The sequence below is a fragment of the Polyodon spathula genome, chromosome 5 (assembly GCF_017654505.1).
Source record: "Polyodon spathula isolate WHYD16114869_AA chromosome 5, ASM1765450v1, whole genome shotgun sequence".
NCBI classification, from domain to species: domain Eukaryota; kingdom Metazoa; phylum Chordata; class Actinopteri; order Acipenseriformes; family Polyodontidae; genus Polyodon; species Polyodon spathula.
In genome coordinates this window covers 50,589,498-50,611,490 of record NC_054538.1, presented here as the reverse complement: position 1 = coordinate 50,611,490, position 21,993 = coordinate 50,589,498, and the positions used below count along the sequence as shown (strand labels likewise).

General features: G+C 41.3%; 1 protein-coding gene across 1 annotated transcript in view; it reads left to right on the top strand.

Moving 5' to 3' along the window:
- The window catches only part of phf10 (PHD finger protein 10), a 107,183-nt gene extending 90,850 nt beyond the window's left edge, over positions 1–16,333 (top strand). The window contains exons 10-12 of the mRNA XM_041250722.1: positions 6,899–7,007; positions 9,066–9,254; positions 16,100–16,333. Of these exons, the coding sequence (XP_041106656.1) occupies positions 6,899–7,007; positions 9,066–9,254; positions 16,100–16,170 (369 nt within the window). The 3' untranslated portion in view covers positions 16,171–16,333. The remainder of the gene's footprint in view (positions 1–6,898; positions 7,008–9,065; positions 9,255–16,099) is intronic.
- The last annotated feature ends 5,660 nt before the right edge of the window (positions 16,334–21,993 follow it).

Genomic DNA, 21,993 nt, shown 5'->3' with positions numbered 1-21,993 from the left:
TTTCCACAGGATTCGTAGAACTCTAGAAGCACTCTTGTACACTCTGTATGGAACTCCATTAGGCCCTGGAGATGACGACACCCTTGCTTTTTTCACAGCTTGCTCTACTCTTTCCACTTAGGTGCACAGTCCTCCATTTGGTATTTGGGTGGGATGTCTGAAGGAATTGACATAGGCTCCTTTCTTTTTGAATCTGTATGTGTTTCCTCCAAATATCTCCAAATATCTCTCCAGCTCCAGATGATTTTAGTGTGCCGTTTTTCTCACTGGTGAATATCATCTTTACAAATTTGAATGGATCTTTATAAAAGGTAGTTCTCACACACTCTTTCTTTTTGTAGCGTTTCCGTAGGCGCTCAGCTCTGCGCAATGTTGCAAGCTTATCTTTTATGACCCTTTGTAACAGATGGAGTCCCTCCTGACTTTTTTCTGCTTTTCTCCATTGATTCCTCAACTGCCTCATTTCTCTAAGCGTTCAATGTAATGCTGCGGTCTAGATTTTCTAGGAATAGTTTGTACTTTTTCCTTCCTTTTTTCAATTCAAACCTTCGCTTCCATATGCGTAAATGATGTCCCCAAATTTATCCAGCTGCTTTTCAACTGTTCCATTTAACTTTTCCAAAGTAAAACAGAGATCCGTGTTTACTGTGTTCCACGCAGTTTTCACACAAGCTCTTGGCCATTTAACTCCAGGCTTGTGCCCGTTGAGGTTCTTTTCTCTCTTATGCTGGTTCGTCTGATGGGTTCGTAAGGATCATTAGGTTCATCACTAGTTTTATCCACGCAAGTCCTCCTCACGTCTATGACAGGGGTGCTGATATCCTGCGAACTGTCGCTGGATTTCATTCGACTGACTTCGTAAGAAGTACTGATCAATGCGAGGCCCTTGTCCCTTCTCCCTCAAGCATTTAATTCTCCCTTGATGAATCTTCAAACCCCTGACCATTGTCGCCTTGCTCCAGTTGCAGACACAAACCTGGAGTTCCATGTCTTTGCTAACAGCAGATCTTGAACTAGTCTTTTGTGAAGTACTCTCCATTCTCATATCCGTTTCCTTTCCTAAGTCGTTAACCGTGTTATCCAACGTTGAGTCATCTTCCGCCCTCGCTCTCGCAGACTGTAGGGGTATTTTTCTCTTTAGTTTCTTAGAAGCCTTGGGCGGGTGTCTCCAGCATCCTGTTTACCTTTGAAAACAAAGAGCTGGATACTGCCGACCGGGTAGCTAACCCTTTCCAGCCCCAATGGGGTCTCTTTCCTCCTGTCTGCTGTCTCTCCATGCTGTCACAAGGTCTTTCCCTTGTTGCCAGCTGCACTATTCACAGCAGTCACTGGATGTATCCAGATCTTCATGATTTCCATTACATGAGAGTAGATGTTGAACTTCATGCTGATTTGAACTCGGCTCTTGCCAAGATAAGCACCATCTAAGATGTAGCTTTGCAGTAAACTAATGTGATCCATCTGCATCTCCATCCATTTGCGTTGTTTTCCATCTGGTGATGTAGATATTCTTCTGTCTGGTGTTGATTGTGAAGTGTAATGCTGGCTCCAAGGATCAGCTCATTTTGCTTCCCCATCGCATCAGCACACACAACAGCTGCGATGCTGACTCCGGGGTTCAAGGCAGTGTGGTCTCCCCAGCGCATCAGCATGACAACCGTCTGGATTGAGCTAAGTAGGGTACATCTCTGGGGTCTTCAAGTGGGCACCTTCCATCCTCTGTTTCATTGACTAGCCCAGGACACCTCAAGAGGGCTCAACAGTGATTCTGGTAACAGATTAAGGACAAGCGTTTAGTAAACTTTAACCAATATTTTATATCACTAAAAGCAAAATACACAATTTCTAGTAACAAATAAACTTAATTTAAGGTGTTCCTTCATGACAAAGTCCTTGGCTTTTAATCTTGGATTTTTTTTGTAGCTGTTCGGACTCTTCTAACTGCTGTACCCATTATATTCTTTGGATGTCCACTTCTTTCAGGTGTTTCAGTTGAATTTGTTTTGTGGTACTTATTGATTATTACTGTGTTTGTGCATTTTGATTTTCCATATTTCTTTGATTCTGTTCTGTAGCCATTTGTTTGTAGTTTGCTATCAGTGCTTTTCATAAATGTAAACTCCTTTGTTTTGACTATCATCTGCTTTGTTGCCAAAATGTTTTTTAACAGATGTTTGACATAATTACCACCCTTCTGGTTTAATTACTGTGTAGTAGTTTTCAATCAATTGATATAGATTTTTTTTTTCTATAGTTAGCTCCTAGTCCATTTTTACAGACTTCTAATGTGCAGGGCCAATAGTTTTGTCATGTACCAATATTTGAAATGACTTAAGTTATTTTATTTATTTATTTATGCTTTTTTTACAAAGATTGTTTTGTCAAACTACAAAAAAATGCATTTTGGTCTTTGTCATATTAATTAGTGTTCACTAAATGCTTGTATTTAAGTGTTTTCTTGAATGATCTTATATTAATGGTAGGGTGCCAATACTTTTGTCTGTGACAGGGTCCTGGAAACTTAAAAGTAAAATCGGCTTTTCATTACATGGTAATTTAAAAGTCACTGGACAAGGGAGTTACTTGGACCAGTCTTACCAGTTCAGCAGTGTCAGCACCAGTATCACCAGTTCCAGCAGTGTCATCACCAGTCTTTCCAGTCCCAGCAGTATAAGCACTAGTCTTACCAGTTCCAGCTGTGTCGGCACCTGTCTTACCAGTTCAGCAGTGTCAGCACCAGTCCCAGCAGTATAAGCACCAGCACCAGTCTTACCAGTTCAACAGTGTCGGCAACAGTCTTACCAGTTCAGCAGTGTCAACACCAGTCTTACCAGTCCCAGCAGTATAAGCATCAGTGTCAGCAGTGTCAGCATCAGCCTTACAAGTTCGGCAGTGTCGGCACCAGTCTTACCAGTTCAGCAGTGTCAGCACCAGTCTTACCAGTCCCAGCAGTGGCACCACCAGTCTTGCCAGTTCCAGCAGTAGCAGCACCAGTCCCAGCAGTGGCAGCACCAGTCTTACCAGTTCCAGTTGTAGCATCAGTGTTACCAGTCTCAGCATTAACTTCAGTAGCAGTGAACTAAACGCATGTCTCAATGAAGGTATGAACCCATCTACTTATTCATATTTCTAAGTTCTATTCTTTTTGTCCTTTTAATATGACATATTTCTAACAGTGTGAATAGGGTAATTTTAGGTTGGTGTTGTTTTTGCTGGGAGATTTGTTTTTAAAAAGTGTCATGAAATTTCAAACATCATCCAAGGTGGGTCAGTGGGTAAAAAGAATTAGCAAATTATATTGCTTTACAGTTTGCATTAATAGTCTCCAAGCTTCATGAACAGGATATGCAGGTTTTTTTTTTCTTTAGACAAAAATTAAATATTTGCCTCAGTAAAAATATATTCCTAGCTACGCCCCTGAGGACAGTTGGGTCCATGTTATGCATTATGAACTATATCTTAAACGTCTGTCTTTAGCCATTAATGAATGTGTTGCATCCCATTTGTCAAGTTATTTCTGAATCACTCGCATTCTCTAAAGCTCATGAGAGCCTAATGCTGCTGACTCCCAGTTGTCCACAGGCTAGTTGCGTCTGTTGCTTTAGCTAGTTGACGTTACCTGGTTAGGTTCTTGTGAGTCCCCTGTCGTGCCATGTATGTATTTTTGTTTGTTTGTTTGTTAGTTATTTGTATTTACTTGTAGTGCCCAATATGTATTATTATTCAATTCAGTTTTATTTATGTATTGTAGCGCCTTTCATGCCACATTATCTCAAAGTGCTTTACATGTCGGTTAAAACAGAATCTGCTGTATCGAAAAATAACAATTCATAATTATAATAATAACAATATCAGTAAAGAACAGCAATAAAATAAAAATGGCTTAAGAAACAGCAATAAGAATAATAGATAAAACACACAATTATAAAAAATAAGCAAGTAAAATAGATCAAAACAATTATATTTGAAAGTCAGGTTAAAAGGGCTTTTGTACTTCAATCTTACAGCACAATTAATGATCATTTTCATTTATTTGTATGTATACTTCCACATAAGCACATTCTACTAAATATAGTCCTCCATTATAACAGTGGTGGACTTTCCATGCGTTTTTTTTTTTTTTTTTTAGCTGGAGACATTTGCTCAAGAAAAATGTCTCATGCAAAATGCTTTTTCAGGTTTCCATTAGCTCAGTTTATTTTACTCGAGAAAACATGGCTTTTTACCCGACATCTACTTCTGAATACTGTTTCAACTAATTTATCTTACGACTCATTAATTAAAAATGAACTCAGAGGTATAAAATGAAACTGACCAACAGGTATTGCAGATCATCATGGCTGAAAACCAGTGGAGACATTATAAATATTTCCCTTTCATTCAGGCAATACAGCACATATGGGATCAGGTGATGCTGCGTATACTACTTCCCTGGCTTATGAAACCCTACCTGTCTGCTGAGGAAGCATTCAACACCGCACTTGGGCAAATATGGGTAGTGGGCACTTGAAAAGGAGGTGGCCGATACTGATGAAATGCATGAGATTGTTCCCAAAATTGCCTCTGCCTGCAGTATCCTGCACGAACTCTTGTCAACAACAACATGAGGTGTTCAAGAATCAGTGGCTGCCTGTGAGACAGACAGGGAAGGTGACCTCAGCCGTCAGTTTCAATTGGACAGCAGTGATCTGAGGAGGCTCGAGCTGTCAGAGATTCTCTCCTTTCTTTTAAGTTGTGTTGGATTTACTGTTGTCTTAAATGTTAATGATGCACGCAAATAAACACAATCAACTTTAGCGTAGTTTTTACAGCAAGGGTATTCTCAAACAGCTGCTTTAGTACTATAACAAGTGTACTCCGCAATTCATGGTATGTTTGTAAGTGGTTTTATACAGAACTGTAAACCCACTTGAGAAATACAGCATGACAGGACAGACACACATCAAAAAATAAGAAAAAAAGCGGCCGGCATTATCATTAAGGTGCTGCTAACCATAAAACCGCCGTCTTGGAATCCACAGTAACAACTGATCTGTTCCCTTGCAATATTTAGAACTGTGTCACATAAGGACAAACAAGCTAATTTACATTTTCATGTGAAATGCATGTTTCCATTCATTTACATAAGTAAATGAGATTTACCCTATCCCTCTCTATGGCCGTTTCGGCCACAAACCTTATTTACACAAGTAATTCCCCCAAAATTGCACACGCATCGCCATTTTACATGTAAATAGCCCTGCTTGGAAACTGGCCCAATCTTGCATATAAGCTTTTCTGTAAAGTTAATGTACAAACCGTGTTTAAAAAAATAAATAAATAAATAAATAATTTTCCCGTACTGTCTTGCATTTATAGCAGATATTTTTATCGCTTATATTAGTGGGTTTTAGTCTGGTTTGTGGGTGAAGATAGAAAGCTGGTGGATTCTTCTGACATTTCATTATATATTTCTCCAGTGACTTGATGGGGCAGTTTGAAGTATTGGGGCACTGATACATTTAATAGTCATATTTTGATATGTTGTAAACAAAACATTGCCCAAAACATTACCCTTACAACCTAGCGGGATCTTCTTAATCCCCAACATGACCTGCCTTACCTGGCCAGCTCCCTGTCCAGCAGCTTGTTGTTCATGAGGAACGGGGATACATTGGAGAGAGTGATCTTTTGTGCCAGGACTGTGAGGTGTAGCACTCTACTAAAACTGTCATTTAGTGCTATTCCCTTTTCTACTATCTTATTTACTAATTTCGCTATGTTAGGAATAGCACTATCTGTTTATTTGGGACTTGATATTCTCATAGCCCTCCACCTCTCCCTGCTTACACGCACATCTCTAGGGGACGGAACTCCTCCGGGGCAATCTTTACGCCACGTCTACGGGTCAGCTTCAAAGAGGGTAGTTAGGGTGTTGGCCTCTCGAACTGGCCATAGCAAGAAAGATAAGTTCAGAATATAGACCTGTTTGCACATTTCACACTCACTGCAGGACCCACACAATCTTCATGCACTACAAGAGAGAGAGATTGTTTTCTAGTTCTGTGTTGCTTGTTGTGGAACTCCTTTCAGTTTGACAGGTCGCGCTCTGTTGCTGGTGTTAATGAGCGTGTATCAGCAAGGCGCTGGTTTTGAGAAGTGTACAATCCTAACATGTTAGATAAATGTGAAAACTTCTGGATTCACAGATTTAAGACTCTATTTCCTCATGGGCTGAACTTAGACGACAATACATCCTTTTAGGATTGGAACTCTACCTCAAAACTGTCTGTAACGTGCAATTTTTAAACTTAAAACAACATCAATTTACCTAGCTATTTCTACCGTGCTAGCTAAAGAATGTGAGAGCCCAAATGTTGTAGCTAATTACTGAAATAGTGAGTTTTAACTTTACCAATTACTTTTCTTCTTCATTAAGTATTTCTAGTGATTGATGAATATTCCGTTTTGATCCTGAATCTCCTTGGCTATAGAGCTGTTTGCTGTTTTTCAGTTATCTTTCTGTAATTATCTATCTATCTATTTATCTATGTATACAGCTAACGTCTTATAAAGCAGCTTGTTGTAATTCGGTGTTTTTAATTGCCATATATATATATATATATATATATATATATATATATATATATATATATATATATATATATATATATATATATATATATATATATATATGTGAAAAGGCCCTATTACTTGGCATTTTAGAGTCCAGTCTTAAGGTCAGACTTGTAAGCTTTCTGCACTGACAATGTCTTATATTTAGTAACTAAGGCAGTTGACAAGTCTGTGTATGATGGTACAGCTGTTTTGTTTGTAGTGTATTCCTGCTGAACCCATTGTCACAATATGCACGGGGATCTTTAGTCATAACTTTTATAGTCCTGTTCTACTATTCCAGCCTAAGGTCATTCCAAATGCTCTTTGTGGAATTTGTCTGAAGGGTAAGGAGTCCAACAAGACAGGAAAGACTGAAGCTCTCATTCACTGCTCTCAGTGCAGGAACAGCGGTAAGTTATTGATCAATTGAAAAATGTATAGCTGTTTGTTTTGGTCATGTAATATTAATGGTGAGATTCTCAGTAAAAAAAATGAGTTGGTGATTCTAAACTTGCAACTTTTGTTTAACAGAATTATTAAGTTTAAAAAGAATGAATAAACTAATAGAGCAATACCATGTTCTAAACTTACACAGCTGACTCCTATGCGCTCACTGATACTGTACAATTCTTTGCAAAACTGCAGCAAGTACAGCACAATGTAGGATTAAATGTACTCTTGTTTATAAGGTAAGTTACAAATCAGAGTACATTTAACACATGAATACTTGTCTGTTTCCAAGTAGCTGATTGATCCCAGATGTTTGTCTAGTCTAATGTTACAGGATCCCAGTGACTCTGCAGAAACAACATGGCTTGGTAACCCGTCATTGATTATAAATAAGGCCCTGTGTAAAATCGCAATTTCACGGACTGCGAGGAAATCGTGAAATTAACCCAATACCGCGATTTTTAAAAAAATATTCTTAAGAAATAAAAATACATTTTCATAATTCTTATGTATTTTGTTTAAAAAAAAAAAGGTCACATTAACAAAACTGTACAGCTCTGCTGTGTCCCTGCGTGTACTGTTTGCCATGCACATAGTAATGATTGTCATGTAACTATATGAAATCTACATGGGAAATTAAAATATGACACACTAAACACTAAAATACAACACACTAAAAAAAGAAAATGGATGTCTCATGAAAAGGTTGGCGTAAAGCAGTATCCAGGAGGAGTTTTGTAACACGATGAAGGTAAGCTCTTCTGTATGTGGTGCAACGTTACTGTAGATCACTACCGAGAATCGTCTTTTGACAGGCATTTAGATTCAAGTATTCATCGAAAGAGAAAGGTGTAAATCCAGAGCAGTACTCAGACTGCTTTACTTGCAAAGAAACAAAAAACGGTGACTTCCATATTCCAAAAGACCACTGAAAAACATGAAGCACGAAACACCTGAGACCTGAGAGAGGCATTTGTTTGCGCAAATATCCCTCTTCAAAAACTGGACAACCAAAAGTTATGTAAATTGTTCAGACTGAGTGTAGCAAATGGTGGAGCGATTCCTTCATCAGCCCATTCGAGACATGAATACTTACCTAAAGTTGCCAAGTATCACAAGCAGGAGATTGTGGAATTGGTAAATTAGTCTGGTTGCTTGTCAGTGGTCACACTGACGAGTCGACTGATGCCCAAGATCAGTATGGGTTACACATTGTATTTGTTTTGCAAGACCTAAATTGTGAACATGCATCTGACGTAAAACTATTGTAAAGTACTTGATTAACTTTGACGTTGATTTTGATGATGTCAGGGCATTTATCTCTCTATTTGCCGTTTTAAAATAAATAAATAAATCATCTGTACATATAATTTATAAAATAGTTCCATGCACGTTCCTCGAAATACAATACTTGATCTGTGATTTTCACAGGGCCTTCATTTAAAAAATCAAGCATTCTTCTAGCCTTTTAAATTATTTCCCCGCTCTGTTGCTGATTTTTGTCAACTACATGTCATTTTCATAGCAAGACTGTTTTAGTTCAGTACGTCCCAATTCGTGAAGAAATACTTACATTAATTGGCCGCAATTCTTAAATGAATTCATCAATTCATCCATACAAAAGGCTTGACGGACGACTTGGTGAATCAATTGCGCCACATCTTTTTTGCTGTTGGTTTAGGTGATTGAAACGCCTTTTGTAGTAATCTGCAAGGTTATCAACCTGAAGCAATTTTGCTTGAGGATGTATTCTCTTTGGTTAAAATTTTAGTACCTGCTGCAATTGGCTAGAAATGGTAATTCATTAATTATCAGGTCAATCATGGAACAATCGATTCATCCAGAAGCTCGTCAAGCCCTTTGTATGGATGAATTGCACAATTAATTTATGAATTGCTGCACAAATTGAATTGATTTATGTATTGCAGAATTAATTGATGAATTAATTGATTAATAGTTTTGGTACAAATGCCACTTCATAGACACTTCAGTCTCTATCTAAGATACTTTTATTTCAGGTCACCCATCATGCTTGGATATGACTGTCGAGCTCGTAGCTGTTACTAAGTCTTACCCCTGGCAGTGCATGGAGTGTAAGACATGCATGATTTGTCAGCAGCCCCATCATGAAGAGGAGATGATGTTCTGTGATGAATGTGACCGTGGATATCATACCTTTTGTGTGGGACTGAATGTTATTCCTACAGGTAATCTTCAGTCTTATTTAATTTTGTACTAAGTGTCAACATACCGAAACATGCATTCAGTTTTACAAAATAACTGTCAAAGTAAACTCATTTTAAAACATTCTTCTGTCTTCTGTCACGTGCAATGTCACCTCATTTATCTGCGGATTTCATACATCCGTGGACATAAGCACGCGGATAAACGATGTTCCACTGTAATTTTTTTTTACTTGTTTGTTTAATTTCTGAGAGAAAAAGGACAAGTTGTAGTTCAGGCACAACTACAACAGCATTTAAATGTCAGTGACGAGAAGAGACAAGTAAAATTTTGCTAAAAAATATTCAAAGAGATAAATTCACAGTAACAAACAGTAACTCCCCCCCCCCCCCCCCCCCAAAAAAAACCACAACCATCTTCACCCTCTTCCTCGGGCAAACTTGAGGGAGAGTCAGTTCCTCTTCCGGCGTGGCCAGGTAGGGACTGTGAACCGGCCCCAAGGGACCCCACCGGTTTGTCAGAGTTGACTGGTGCGATGGCTGGGAAACAGGAGGATGCAACAGCGGCAGAGATCTGCAACTGGGGACCAGCGCAGCAATGTCCGATCACCCAGGAGGAGCGAACCAGTGAATGGGGAGCACCAGCGATGTCTGGCAGCAGCTCAGTGACGTCTTGGTGATTGGGGAGAGCAGAGTAGGGAATCAAGGGAAGAAATATGGCCGATGGTGCAGACTCCTGGGATCTAGGTCTAGCACAGGGATGTCCTGGCAGACTGGCAGGATGTCCAGAGGCAAGGGGCATGGGACCATACACAGCAGCGCCAGACTAGATCGCAGGAGTGATGGTCGGGGCTGTGGTGAGGTGGGCTCCTAACCTCCTCACCCTTCTCTTGTAGCCGGCGGTGGTACCTCTTGTTCCGTCAGCTTCCCCTCTTGCTTCGGTGCCGGCCACAAGACTCTCGCCAGCACCCGCTGCAGCTCAGACACCTCTGGTTCAGGCTCGGGCAACTCTGACAGCTGCGACTCTTGATGCTGTCGCCTATTGCTCTCTCTGTAGGCGGTTCGCTTCCTGCTGTGCAGCAGTTGGCTGCTCCAGCATCTTTATAAGGTCTTCCCATGCACTTATTTTTAAATACTGCAGGAGAATCTGCTTCAGTCTGCTAAAAAACTGAAGCTTGGGAGGAAATTTACTGTTCAGCAGGACAATGATCCCAAGCACAAGGCCAAAGCAACATTGGAGTGGCTCAAGAACAAAAAGGTGAATGTCCTACAGTGACCCAGTCAAAGTCCTGATCTCAATCACTCTGAGAATCTGTGGCACTATTTGAGAATTGCGGTCCACAAGCATCGTCCAACCAACGTGAACAACCTGGAGCAAATCTGCCAAGAAGAATGGGCCAAAATCACTCCGACACTTTGTGCAAAGCTGGTATATACTTACCCCGAAAGACGTAAAGCTGTTATTGCAGCAAAAGGTGGCTCTACCAAATACTAATGTGTGGGGGTTGAATACTTATGCAAGCAAGATATTTCAGTTTTTTTATTTTTCTTAAAAATATCTCCCAACATAAAACCAATGTCACCTTACAATAATTGATTTTGAGTTTCAGTGTTTAAAAATAAAATATCGAACAGAATGAAATTTCAATGTACCATTTGTAATTCAGTAATATGAGTGTTATGAGATCTTCAACCAAAATCTAATATTAGATAAAAGGGATACTGAGTGAACAAATAACACAACATTTTGATACTTATTTCATTTGTTTACTAAAGAAAGTTATGCAACACCCAATGCCCCCGTGTGAAAAAGTAATCTCCCCCTTAGACTCAATAACTGGCTACACCACCTTTAGCAGCAATAACTGCAACCAAACACTTCCTGTAGTTATTGATCAGTCGCTCACAGCGCCGTGGAAGAATTTTGGCCCACTCCTTCATGCAGAACTGCTTCAACTCAGTGACATTTGTGTGTTTTTGAGCATAAACTGCTCGTTTCAGGTCCTGCCACAATATCTCAATGGGGTTTTATATATATATATATATATATACACACTCAGTGCCCTCCATAACTATTGGGACAGTGAAGTCAAAATTGCTATTTTTGCTGTATACTTAAGCAATGTGAGATTACGAGTAAAAGATGAATATGAGGCAAAAGTACAGAATGGCACCTTTTATTTCTGGCAATTTCAATACATACATGTTTTACCAGCTAAGAATAACAGAACTTTTGGAGTTCCATCCCGCCATTTTATGTGAGCAAAAGTATTGGGACAATTCAACTTAAAGCAAATAAAAGAATTATAAAACTTAGTATTTAGTTGCAAATCCCTTGCATGCAATAACAGCAGCGACCCATTGACATCACCAAACTCTTGGTATTGTCCTTTGAGATGCTTTGCCAAGACTTTACTCCAGCCATTTTCAGCTGTTACTTGTTTTGGGGAGTTTCTGACTTCAGTCTTCTCTTCAGCAAGTGGAATGCATGTTCAATCGGATTTAAATCAGGAGGTTGACTTGACTTAACTAAAATTTTCCACTTTTTTCCCCTGATGAACTCCTTGGTTGCATTGGCAGTGTGTTTTGGGTCACTGTCCTGTTGCATTGTGAAGTGCTGCCCAATGAGTCTGATAGCATTTCCTTGTACATTGGTAGCCAAGATGTTTCTGCTGCTGCCATCATTCGTTACATCATCAATAAAGATGAATGAGCCCATTCCAGAGGCAGCCATGCATGCTCATGCCATGACACCACCTCCACCATGCTTCACAGATGAGGTGCTATTCTTTGGATCATCTACAATTTTTCTTCACACTTTTGCCTTCCCATCACTTTGATAAAGGTTAATCTTTGTCTCATCTGTCCATAAAACTCTGTTCCAGAACTGTACTGGCTCATCTCTGTACTTTTTAGCAAATTCTAATCTGGCCTTTCTGTTTTTGGTGCTGACCAGAGGTTTGCATCTTGCAGTGTAGCCTTTCAAATTCTGCTGCAGAAGTCTTCTGGGAACAGTAGATTATGACAGTTTCTCCCCAGCATTCTGGAGGTTGTTGGTGATTTCACTGACATTTGTTTCAGGGTTTTTTTTTCACAGCTCTGGTCATTGTTCTGTCATCAACTGCTGCTGTTTGTCTAGGCTGACCTGGTCATTGCCTATTGCTCAAAACACCAGTGGTTTCTTTCTTTTTCAGGACATTCCAGACAGTTGCATTTGGCTATGCCCAACTTTTGTGCTATGGTTAATTGAGTTCCTTTTTTCTTTTAGCATCCAAATTGCTTGCTTTTCTTTCAAAGACAGCTCCCTAGTCTTGTTGGATTATGCCTGCAGACACCAAACACAGACTCCAAAGGCAAAAGCAAAGGATATAACTGAGACTACACATTCACAGCTTTTTTTATGTGTGAACAGTCAATGCAACAGGAAACACCTGATCAATTAGAACCTGTGAGCCAAATGTTCCAATACTTATGCTCACATAAAATGGGGGGATGGAACTATGAAAGTGCTGTTATTCTTAGTTGGTAAAACATGTGTGTGTTGAAACAGCCAGAAATGAAAGGTGACATTCTGTACTTTTGTCTCATATTCATCTTTTAATCATATTTTCATATTGCTTGAGTGTACAGCAAAAATAGCAATTTTGACTTCACTGTCCCACTACTTATGGAGGGCACTGTATATACAGTGGTTTGCAAAATTTTCACATTTTTCTTTGTCTGCCTGGCCATCTAAGAGGGGAATCGTCTGTGACGAGTATGAAATGGCAATCCCGTAAGTAATACCTGAGACTTTACATGGCCCATCTTATAGCCAGGCATTCTTTCTCAGCAGTTACATAAGGAGCTTCCTACTTAGGTATATAATCAAATGCTCCTCCCCTCTGACCTCCTGTGCTAAAACTGCACCCCAGCTGACACCTGAAGCATCAGTCTGTAGGACAAATTGTTTCCAAAAATCTGGAATGAGAGAAAAGGCTTGCTTTAGGTCCTGTAGCGTCGCTTCACACTGGTCAGACCACACAATGGGTTGATTTTTCTGACTTTGTGAGCTCTATGAGGGGTGTAGCACGAGTGGAGAACTGTGGGATAACCCTCCTATAATACCCTGCTAGCCCTAAAAATGCCCAAACCTGCCTTTGAGTTCTTGGACGTGGGTAGTTTCTTTTCCTGCAGCTTCAGTTAACCCTGCCCATAGTGTACCCAAGATACTGAGTTTCGGAGAAAGCTAACCTACATTTTTTCAGGTTAGCTGTCAACCCCGCTTCAAGTATCGAGTCCAGCACTGCCTGAAGCCTTTTTATGTGGGTCTGCCAGTCATCACTGAAGATGACAACATCATCCAAATACACTCTGGCGTAAGCTGTTTAAGGTCTCAGCACCTAATCCATAAACCTCTGAAATGTAGTGATTGCCTTGTGAAGACCAAAAGGAAGAACCACGATCTCAAACAAGCTGTCCGGGGTGGTAAACGCTGTCTTTTCGCAGAAGCCTGGGGTCAATGGCACCTGCTAGTATCCCTTGGTTAAATCCAGTTACTGGAATGATTGGTGATTGCCCACCCTGGGCATGGGATATGCATCGAATTTAGACACCAGATTTAGTTTCCTGAAATCTATGCAGAACCAAATTGAACCATCTGCTTTAGACACCTTGACCAGCAGGCTGCACCACTCACTGCTTGACCCCCAGTTAACCCCCAAGTCCAGCATTTTACACACCTCATTGCACATGACTTCCCTTCTAGCTTGCTGTACCCTAATGTACTTCTGCTGTACTTTTACTCCTTTTCAGTCTCAATCCAGTACTGGGCGAGGTGGCTGGACCCTGGAAGGTCTGAAAAGACACCGTTACCCTGTATTAGCCTGTCTAGCTCGGCCACTGCTGTTTACTCAGGAGGGCCCCAGTGACTACAATCATGGGTCTCGCCTCCTTCTCTTCCAGGTCGGGTTGACCGGAGGGGAGAAAAAAACAATCCCTGTCTTTCCAGGTCTTTAGAAGATTTATATGATATATTTGAGGAGGCTTACGCCTCCCTGATCTTTTCTATGATTTCTAATGGTCCTCGCCATTGTGCCAGAAACTTATGGGAATCCGACGGGACGAGCACCAAGAACTGGTCCCCCACCTGAAACTCTCGAGTGCGCTTCTTGATTGTATTGATGCTGTTGTGCCCCCTGCACTTTCTAGAGATTGCTTGACACTAGCTCAGCCATCTCCGCTAGCCTACCCCACAGTAGGGTTACGTACTCGGGAACCGCTTGCACTCAGGTTGGCTCTGCCTCCCTTGTTTTACCTAGCACATCCTGAAGCCTCCTGGGCTGCCGCCGGAACAAAAGCTTCAACGGGCTAAACCCGGTTGATACCTGGGGAACCTCTTGGTAGGCGAACATGAGGTAGAGCAGAAAGTCATTCCATTCCCGCGGTTGTTTTCCAATTTTCTGCTGTACACGCACCACTAATAATTGGTGTGTGTGCTCCCCAGAAATCGACCCTTGTATTAGCCATGTCTTCACAATGTGTAGCAGGTTAAATAATTGTAAGCAGCCGGGACGCTCAGGCTCGTAACGCCACTAATAAAACCTCCGTTTTTGGACCTCTGTGGTCACCCTCAGCCTAGGATAGTTACTAGCTGCTTCTGTGACTAGGTCAAAGTAAGCTTTTTGGGCCTCCCCTTAGAGGAACGGAGCCAGAATGGTCACCCAGCTCTCCTGCTCTGTGGTCCGCTTAAAGACCCTCAGGTAGCTCTCCACATCGTCACTTGGGGTCATGTTGTGCAACACCTGACTGGGTCCCGTGGGCCGCTGAGAGCCCACATTTCATGGTAACCCCCTGAAACTGCAGCTGCTGTTGCTGCATGGTGGCCAGTAAGTGCTGTACTGTAGTGGAGAGTTGGCCTGCAGGCCCTTATCTCTGCCACAGTAATAAAGTCAATAAATATGGGTCCATGACAATACATCACTGTGACAATGTGTCCCTTTTACTACATCCTCCAGTAAAAAGGAGAACTTCTTCCTACACTCCATTTACATAGAGCAAAGTAACCTGGGCAGGCAGATCCATTCACCAGGACATAGCACAGGAGATATAACTGACAGCTCCATACTGCAAGTAGCCCCTAGCTTAAGCCTCGGATAGGGGCACAAACAGAAGCTTTTTATTAAACCTTCCCCCTTAGCTGCCCATTCCCTAGCTTTTAATTACAGTTAGACCTCACCAGCTATTATACTCTTTTAACATCAATTATTTGGAAATTGATTAGCAGCATAGATTTCAAGCCCTACGTTAGAGGGAGGGGTGGTAAATAGGGGTTGCATATACTTTGAAAATGGTGGACTGTGAAACAATATAGAAATTGTTGATCGTTCATTCCAGCAAGCTAGTCTTGTTGTTACACTGTTTTTAGCAGTTCACCTGGAGCGGGGGTTATTTATGAATGCAACACTTCAATACTTGATAATAGACCTGAGAGAAATGTACATGTTTTGTTAAAATAAGGGGTTTATTGTTTAGTGAAGTTAACTTTGCCAAATTAACAAAGTGGAATTTTTTTTTTATTTGTTATCTTATCAGCACCTGTGCAAGCTGAGTGGACCTTGCTTTCCCAGCTTGCTCAGGGCAGGTTTTATGAATGTCTAGAAGAGATACATTACCAGAAATACATTAAACCACCACTCTAATATGCTGTACTAGTACCCTGTACAAATAACAAATCATATTAAAATACCTTTGTTACTTGTATACACAGATGAATGTTGTATTATGAGTCTAAAATATGTCCACCTAGTAAGGGGACGAATTGTAGTGCACCCAATAAATAGCAAATTTCAAAAATGTATATTTATTTTTTTTTATTCTTAAATTTTTAGGCAAGTGGACTTGTGGATGCTGTGTTAATGATCCATCTACACGGAGGAAAGGAATAAGGCATAAAGAATGATGAAGTACCAGTGGTGCATCGAATGTCTTATTGAGGCTGTTAACAATCTGAGTCCTGATATTTTAACTACAGTATGATTGTTTGTTCAATGATACACATTGTCTGTACTGTCTGAAGTCTTGCTGACATTTTGTATGCATTTTTCTGAAGTTTGTAAAGAAATAAAAAATTCATGGAATATATTTGCATTCTGTACGAAGTCTTTAATGTAACTAGGGGTTCTAAGGTTAACCTTTCTCAAACGTTCTGTAAACGTTTATCCTGTGTTTTTTTTTTAATGTAAATTTAGCTGTTGCCAATTATTACTATTACTTTTTTTTTTTTAAATGACCAATTATTATTTATTTATGCTCGGCTCACCGCTACCACCTCTGTGCTGACTCGGGAGCGGTGAAGACGAACACACACTGTCCTCCAAAGCGTGTGCCGTCAGGCAACTGCTTCTTTACACACTGCGGATTCACCATGCAGACGCCCAGGAGCTACAGCGTAGGAGGACAACGCAGTTCCCAGGCAGCTAACAGGCAAGCCCACAGGCGCCCGGCCAGATTACAGGGATCGCTGGTGCAGGGTAAGCCGAGGACACCCTGGCTGACCGCCCCGCCCCGCCCCGCCCCGCCCCGCCAATTGAGCGTTGCCTCCTGGGAACTCCCATCCACGGTTGGCTGTGGAATAGCCCAGACTCGAAACGGCGACGTCCAGGCTATAGGGCGCACCCTGCACTCACGCAGAGCGTCTTTACTGGATGTGCCACTTGGGAGCCCCCTATCCTGTGTTTTAATAGTAATTAAAAACAGATTTAAAATAATTACAATTAAAATTGTAAAATTACAATTAAAGGTAAACTTGGCATCTTTAATTTGTATTAATCAAATGTTGTATAGATATTTGCATATTTTATCATTGTAATGTCTTAGTATTTACTAATCACAGAGGCAGGAAACACAGTATTTTTTCCCAAAGTGAGTACATTTCAAAAGCTGGTATCAACAATCATTCCATTGCAGCTGTAGTAGAGAAAAAGATAGAAACCATTGTCACTTGTTCAATCTGAACCACCAGTTGTACTGGCTGAGTATTCACATTATATAAATATGAATAGTATGTTTTATGCGTAATTAGCATCATTATATAATATGTATGAATTTCACATTTTATGGCTATCTGTAAATCAACTGGACTGGCCATTCTAATATTGACAACCAAAAGGGAAAGAGAGCCAGCCTTAATAATGGGTTTGTATTCTTTATTTAAAAAAAAGTTAGTGTGTTAAGGGCAGTCGCTCATGCTGCCTTTTTAAAACATTTATTGTGTTTCACTTTAAGTCCTGGGGTAGTTAGCCGCATACCTTAATTGGACTTCTGGTGTTTAAATGCTAAGGACACCTACTGGTGCTTCAAGTCCTTTACTTGTAACGTCTTAGGTATTGTATCCCATTCCGTAATGGTTACATTTTTGTTGAAATGGAGAAGCTCATCTCTATTTCATGTTGTAAGGGCTGACCCTGAAGCCGCCCTTAATACTCTAGTTCTAAAGCCAGGGTTTTGTGGATCCATGACGTTCAGTCTACAGAACCTTGTAAAGGTATGGGGATTAGCCCACACTACTGCAATGCAAATGCCCTTGACAGATACACCCTGGAATAAAGCATACAAAGTTGCCATGCCCCTTGTGGAATGGGGAGAGAGATTTTCAGGAAGGGGCAAGTTTGCTCGCTCATAGGCAGTCCTGCTTGTGTCTGTTATTCATTTAGATATCCTCTGTTTAGACAGCGCTTGAGACCATGAGACTTCGCTCCATAACAGACAAACAACTGTTCAGACTGCCTCCAACCTTGTGTCCTGTCAACATAAGCTAGTGTCCGCGCAGGGCAGAGCGTATGGAGCTGTCGCTCCCTGTCAGACTGGAAAGGAGGTGGATGGAAAGCCTCCAATTCCATGGACCGAAATGTCGAGATTAGGTTTCGTCAAAAATGTAGAATTGGTACGAATTGGTACGAACCTTTGTCCTGGCTTTTGCAAAAATTAAGCAGACTTTTGCAATTAAGAATGTCTGCGTCTCACTCACTCACTTAGCGGTGAGTGCAAGCAAGAAAGCTGCTTTGAGCGATAAAAATTTCAGCTCGGCTGAATGCAAGGGATTAAATGGAGGCTTTATGAGTGCTTCAAGCACTACGTTCGACTACAGCGAGGAACAATATCCTTCATAGGCAGCTCCTTTCAAAAATTGCTCTGCCAGGAAGTGAGTCAATTTTGACAGGGCAAGCTGAAATAGCTGCCAGATAAATTGCTGCCAGATCAATCTAATGTAGAGGGGGATTTCCTTTCATCAAACAGGTCCTGCACAAACTGTAGTATAACTGCCATGGGACAGGTCGTGGGGTCAAAACTCAGAGGTAAGCACCACATCTGAAAGACGCCCCACTTATACCTGTACTGGGAACGCATGGACACTGCTCTAGCATTTTGCAGGGTGTCAATGACCCTATTAGAAAGCCCCACATGGCTCATTGCAAGCCATTCAGGGGCAGCCACAAGGTCTCCTGCACCTGACTGAGCAGGTCACGCAGTTTGAGTAGACTCCACGTTTGGTCAGACCTGAAAACCAGTCTTTTGGGCCACTAATAGTACCTGCCTGATTTTCTTCAGACACAGCGGGAGCATGGTGAACGGTGTAAAGGCATACAGCAGTTGTCTCGGCCACTGGTGTGCCAAGGCATCTATTGCGAGCTGGTCCCCGACTCCTGTTATGGAGAACCAAAGGGGGTCGATTCCTGGGAAGCAAAGATATCTATCTCTGTTCTCCCGAGGCTCTCCCAAATGAGGCTCACCACCTCAGGTTGAAGCCTCCATTCTAAGGCTCTGGAAGCTGCCCTTGAGAGGAGTTTCTCGTTTGCCCAGAGCAAAAGCTTGCGGGCTATGTGATAGAGACTAGGAGACCTGAGCCACCACGGTAGTGTTGTCTGTTCGGACAAGCACATGTCTCCTGCAACCTCCTGCAAAAATTTGCCCCTCTGCCATTCCACACAGCGCCCCGCATCTGTGATGATGACCTCCCTTCTGATGATGCTGCTCAGCACTACAGCTAGGCATAGACAGGCTGAAAACCCTGCTGTTGAACCAGGCTTGGAGAGGGCGAATGCGCAGGTGACCTAAGGGCTGGGAAGCTGCTGCCCAGAAGTCTCTGGAACATTACTAATATAAGTGCTCTGTTGAGCTGAAAATGCTCCAGACAGGTGGCTGTTCTCCACACTCATTTGACAGAGCGGACAGCATGGACCTGGAGTCCAAGCACACTCACAGATAGGAGACTGTCTGCAAATGAGCTGGCTCTGTGCACGATTCGCCGACAGGCCCAACCGATGAAGGTAGACTCTGAGTCTCAACAGGGCCAAGATAGCTTCCATGCACCTCAAAAAGACACAAGGAGCTACAGAGAGACCAAATGGCAGTACACTGAACTCGTATGTAGGGACCTCCTGTGCTCTGGTCTTATGGAGATATAGAAATACGCATCCTTGAGGTGAACCAGTTGCCCAGCCTAATTGACTGCAACACTTGTTGCATGGTCAACATGTTCAAGCTCCGTCGATACAGGTTGAACTGTCTGAGGTCGAGGATTTATCTGAGGCCATTAATTACCCTGCTTGGGCATCTGGAGTAGAACCCTTCTATCAAATGCAGAGTGTGTACCGAGCAAATAGCCCAGTCTAATGTAGTCATGCCCCGAAAGGGAGGACGATGCCTGAATTGTAAAAATTATGGTTATGAAAAACACCTCGGGCTGTAGTTGCAGCCGACTGTGCCGGTCTATGAGGCTGCTGGGGTCTTGGATGCCAGTTTGCCACTGGTTTGCGCCCTGGGGGTGGACGCTTGGGAAGCAGATTGACCAGCTCTTTTGTGGACTCCCATGTGCTGTGAGAATGCTGCAGCACCTCATCCACTGCAGGACCAGAGGTATACCCCGTGTAATGGGGGCATCTAACAGCAGTGCTTTATCCCCAGCAGACTCTCCTGCCTGGGAAAGCCAAAGCTGCCATCTTGCAGCTATCAGAGCAGCAAGATTTCTGCCCACAGCCTGCCCGTTCAGCTTGGAGATACGCAGCAGGTTTCTATGCTCCTGTAGCTGCTGTGGTGAGGGTCTGTGACCCTGAGAAAGGGCCTTCAATAAACAGGTCTGTAGTATACTATTATAATTACCCAGCCTTGCGGTGAACACACCAGCTGAGTAAGTCTGCTCCAGAATGACTTCTGAGACCCGACAGCTGCCCAGTTTCTCCAGCTGCTCAGAGTCTGCCGATCTCTTGGACTGGTGACTCTTTCTCTTCAAAATGATGCTAGAACACTGCGAAAATGGTAGGTACATGGATATAATACTTTGTGATGTAACTTTTTGTCCATTAGAAGATTATTCAATAATGTCAACATGTAAATAGAATTGAAAACTTTGCAAAACAACAAAGTGCTGTAAAGACATTTAATTTCAATCTGTTCAAAATGATACTGCACCACTCTGAGCAATCAGGATCGAATAGCATATTTACATGGGGGTTTTCCTCAGCCCAATAATTACATATGCTGGTTCATGGTCCTGTTCATTTGAGTAATGGCCTCAGCTGAGATGATTATATCTGCCACATTGACGGTCTTTCACCCGTTAACATAATAACTTGGCATGCAATACCTGCTACTGATAATACTTGCACAGAGGTTAATTTTATGGATGAAACTTATTATGGATGAAACTTATTACGATGAAGAATCCATCCAGACCTATGCTATTTTTCTCGTTGAGCATCTCAGACTCACATTTGCAGTGGTGGCAGATGTGAGACATCCACTTCTCTTACGATGTGCTCTGCAAGCCAAAGCTTTGACATTCTTAACATGTGTTCTTCTGTAAGTACTGAATGTCTACAGTTTCTCAGTACTTAAACAATCACAATGTAGCATGCATTATGACTCACCCTGTATAAACAATTTTAAAAAGCTAATATTTGAACTATTATAAGGACTAAATGTAATACTTTTTTATTTTTTTGTGAGCCTTACATGTATTTTTATGAAATGAAGGAAGGATAGTACATAAGGCTATATTCTGTTAAATTTTGTTAAACAATAGTTTAACAGAAGCAATTTGCCGGAATGTATGTCTTTCCCTATTTATTCATTAATTGATTTTAATTGCAATTAAATTGTTATAACAACACACATAGCTACCAGGGTTGTTCACAGTTGTGTGTGTTAATGCAAAAGGACTCTTTTTAACATCCACGTATCTCTGTAAAAAGACTAATCTGAAACCTAGCATATGCAAGAAAACATTTCTTAACAGGAAGCGTCTTCAAGCAACACTTGATTATTTCTCCCATACAAGTCCAAAAATGGAAGAAAGCTTTAAAATGACATTAACTTTCTTCTTTATTTCTTATTTATTTAGCCAGGTGATTTACCCATTGAAACAGAGGCCTCATTTACAAGGGGTCCTGGAAAACAATAAAACGTCAAATTGTCAAGTACAACAGCACAATAACAATGTGTGGTTCAAACGTCATCAGACTACATAAGACATACAATGCCTATAGAAAGTCTACAACCCCTTTCAAGATTTTCACCTTTTGTTGTCTTATAGCCTAGAATTAAAATAGTTTCTCTTTTTTTATTTATCTACACATCCTATCCCACAACTTCCAAGTGAAAAACATATTCTAGAAATTTGTAGAAAATTAATTAAAAATAAAAACTGAAATATCTCGGTTGGATAAATGTCCACCCCCCTACCCCCCCTTTTAATAGCAATCCTAAATTAGCTCAGGTATAACCA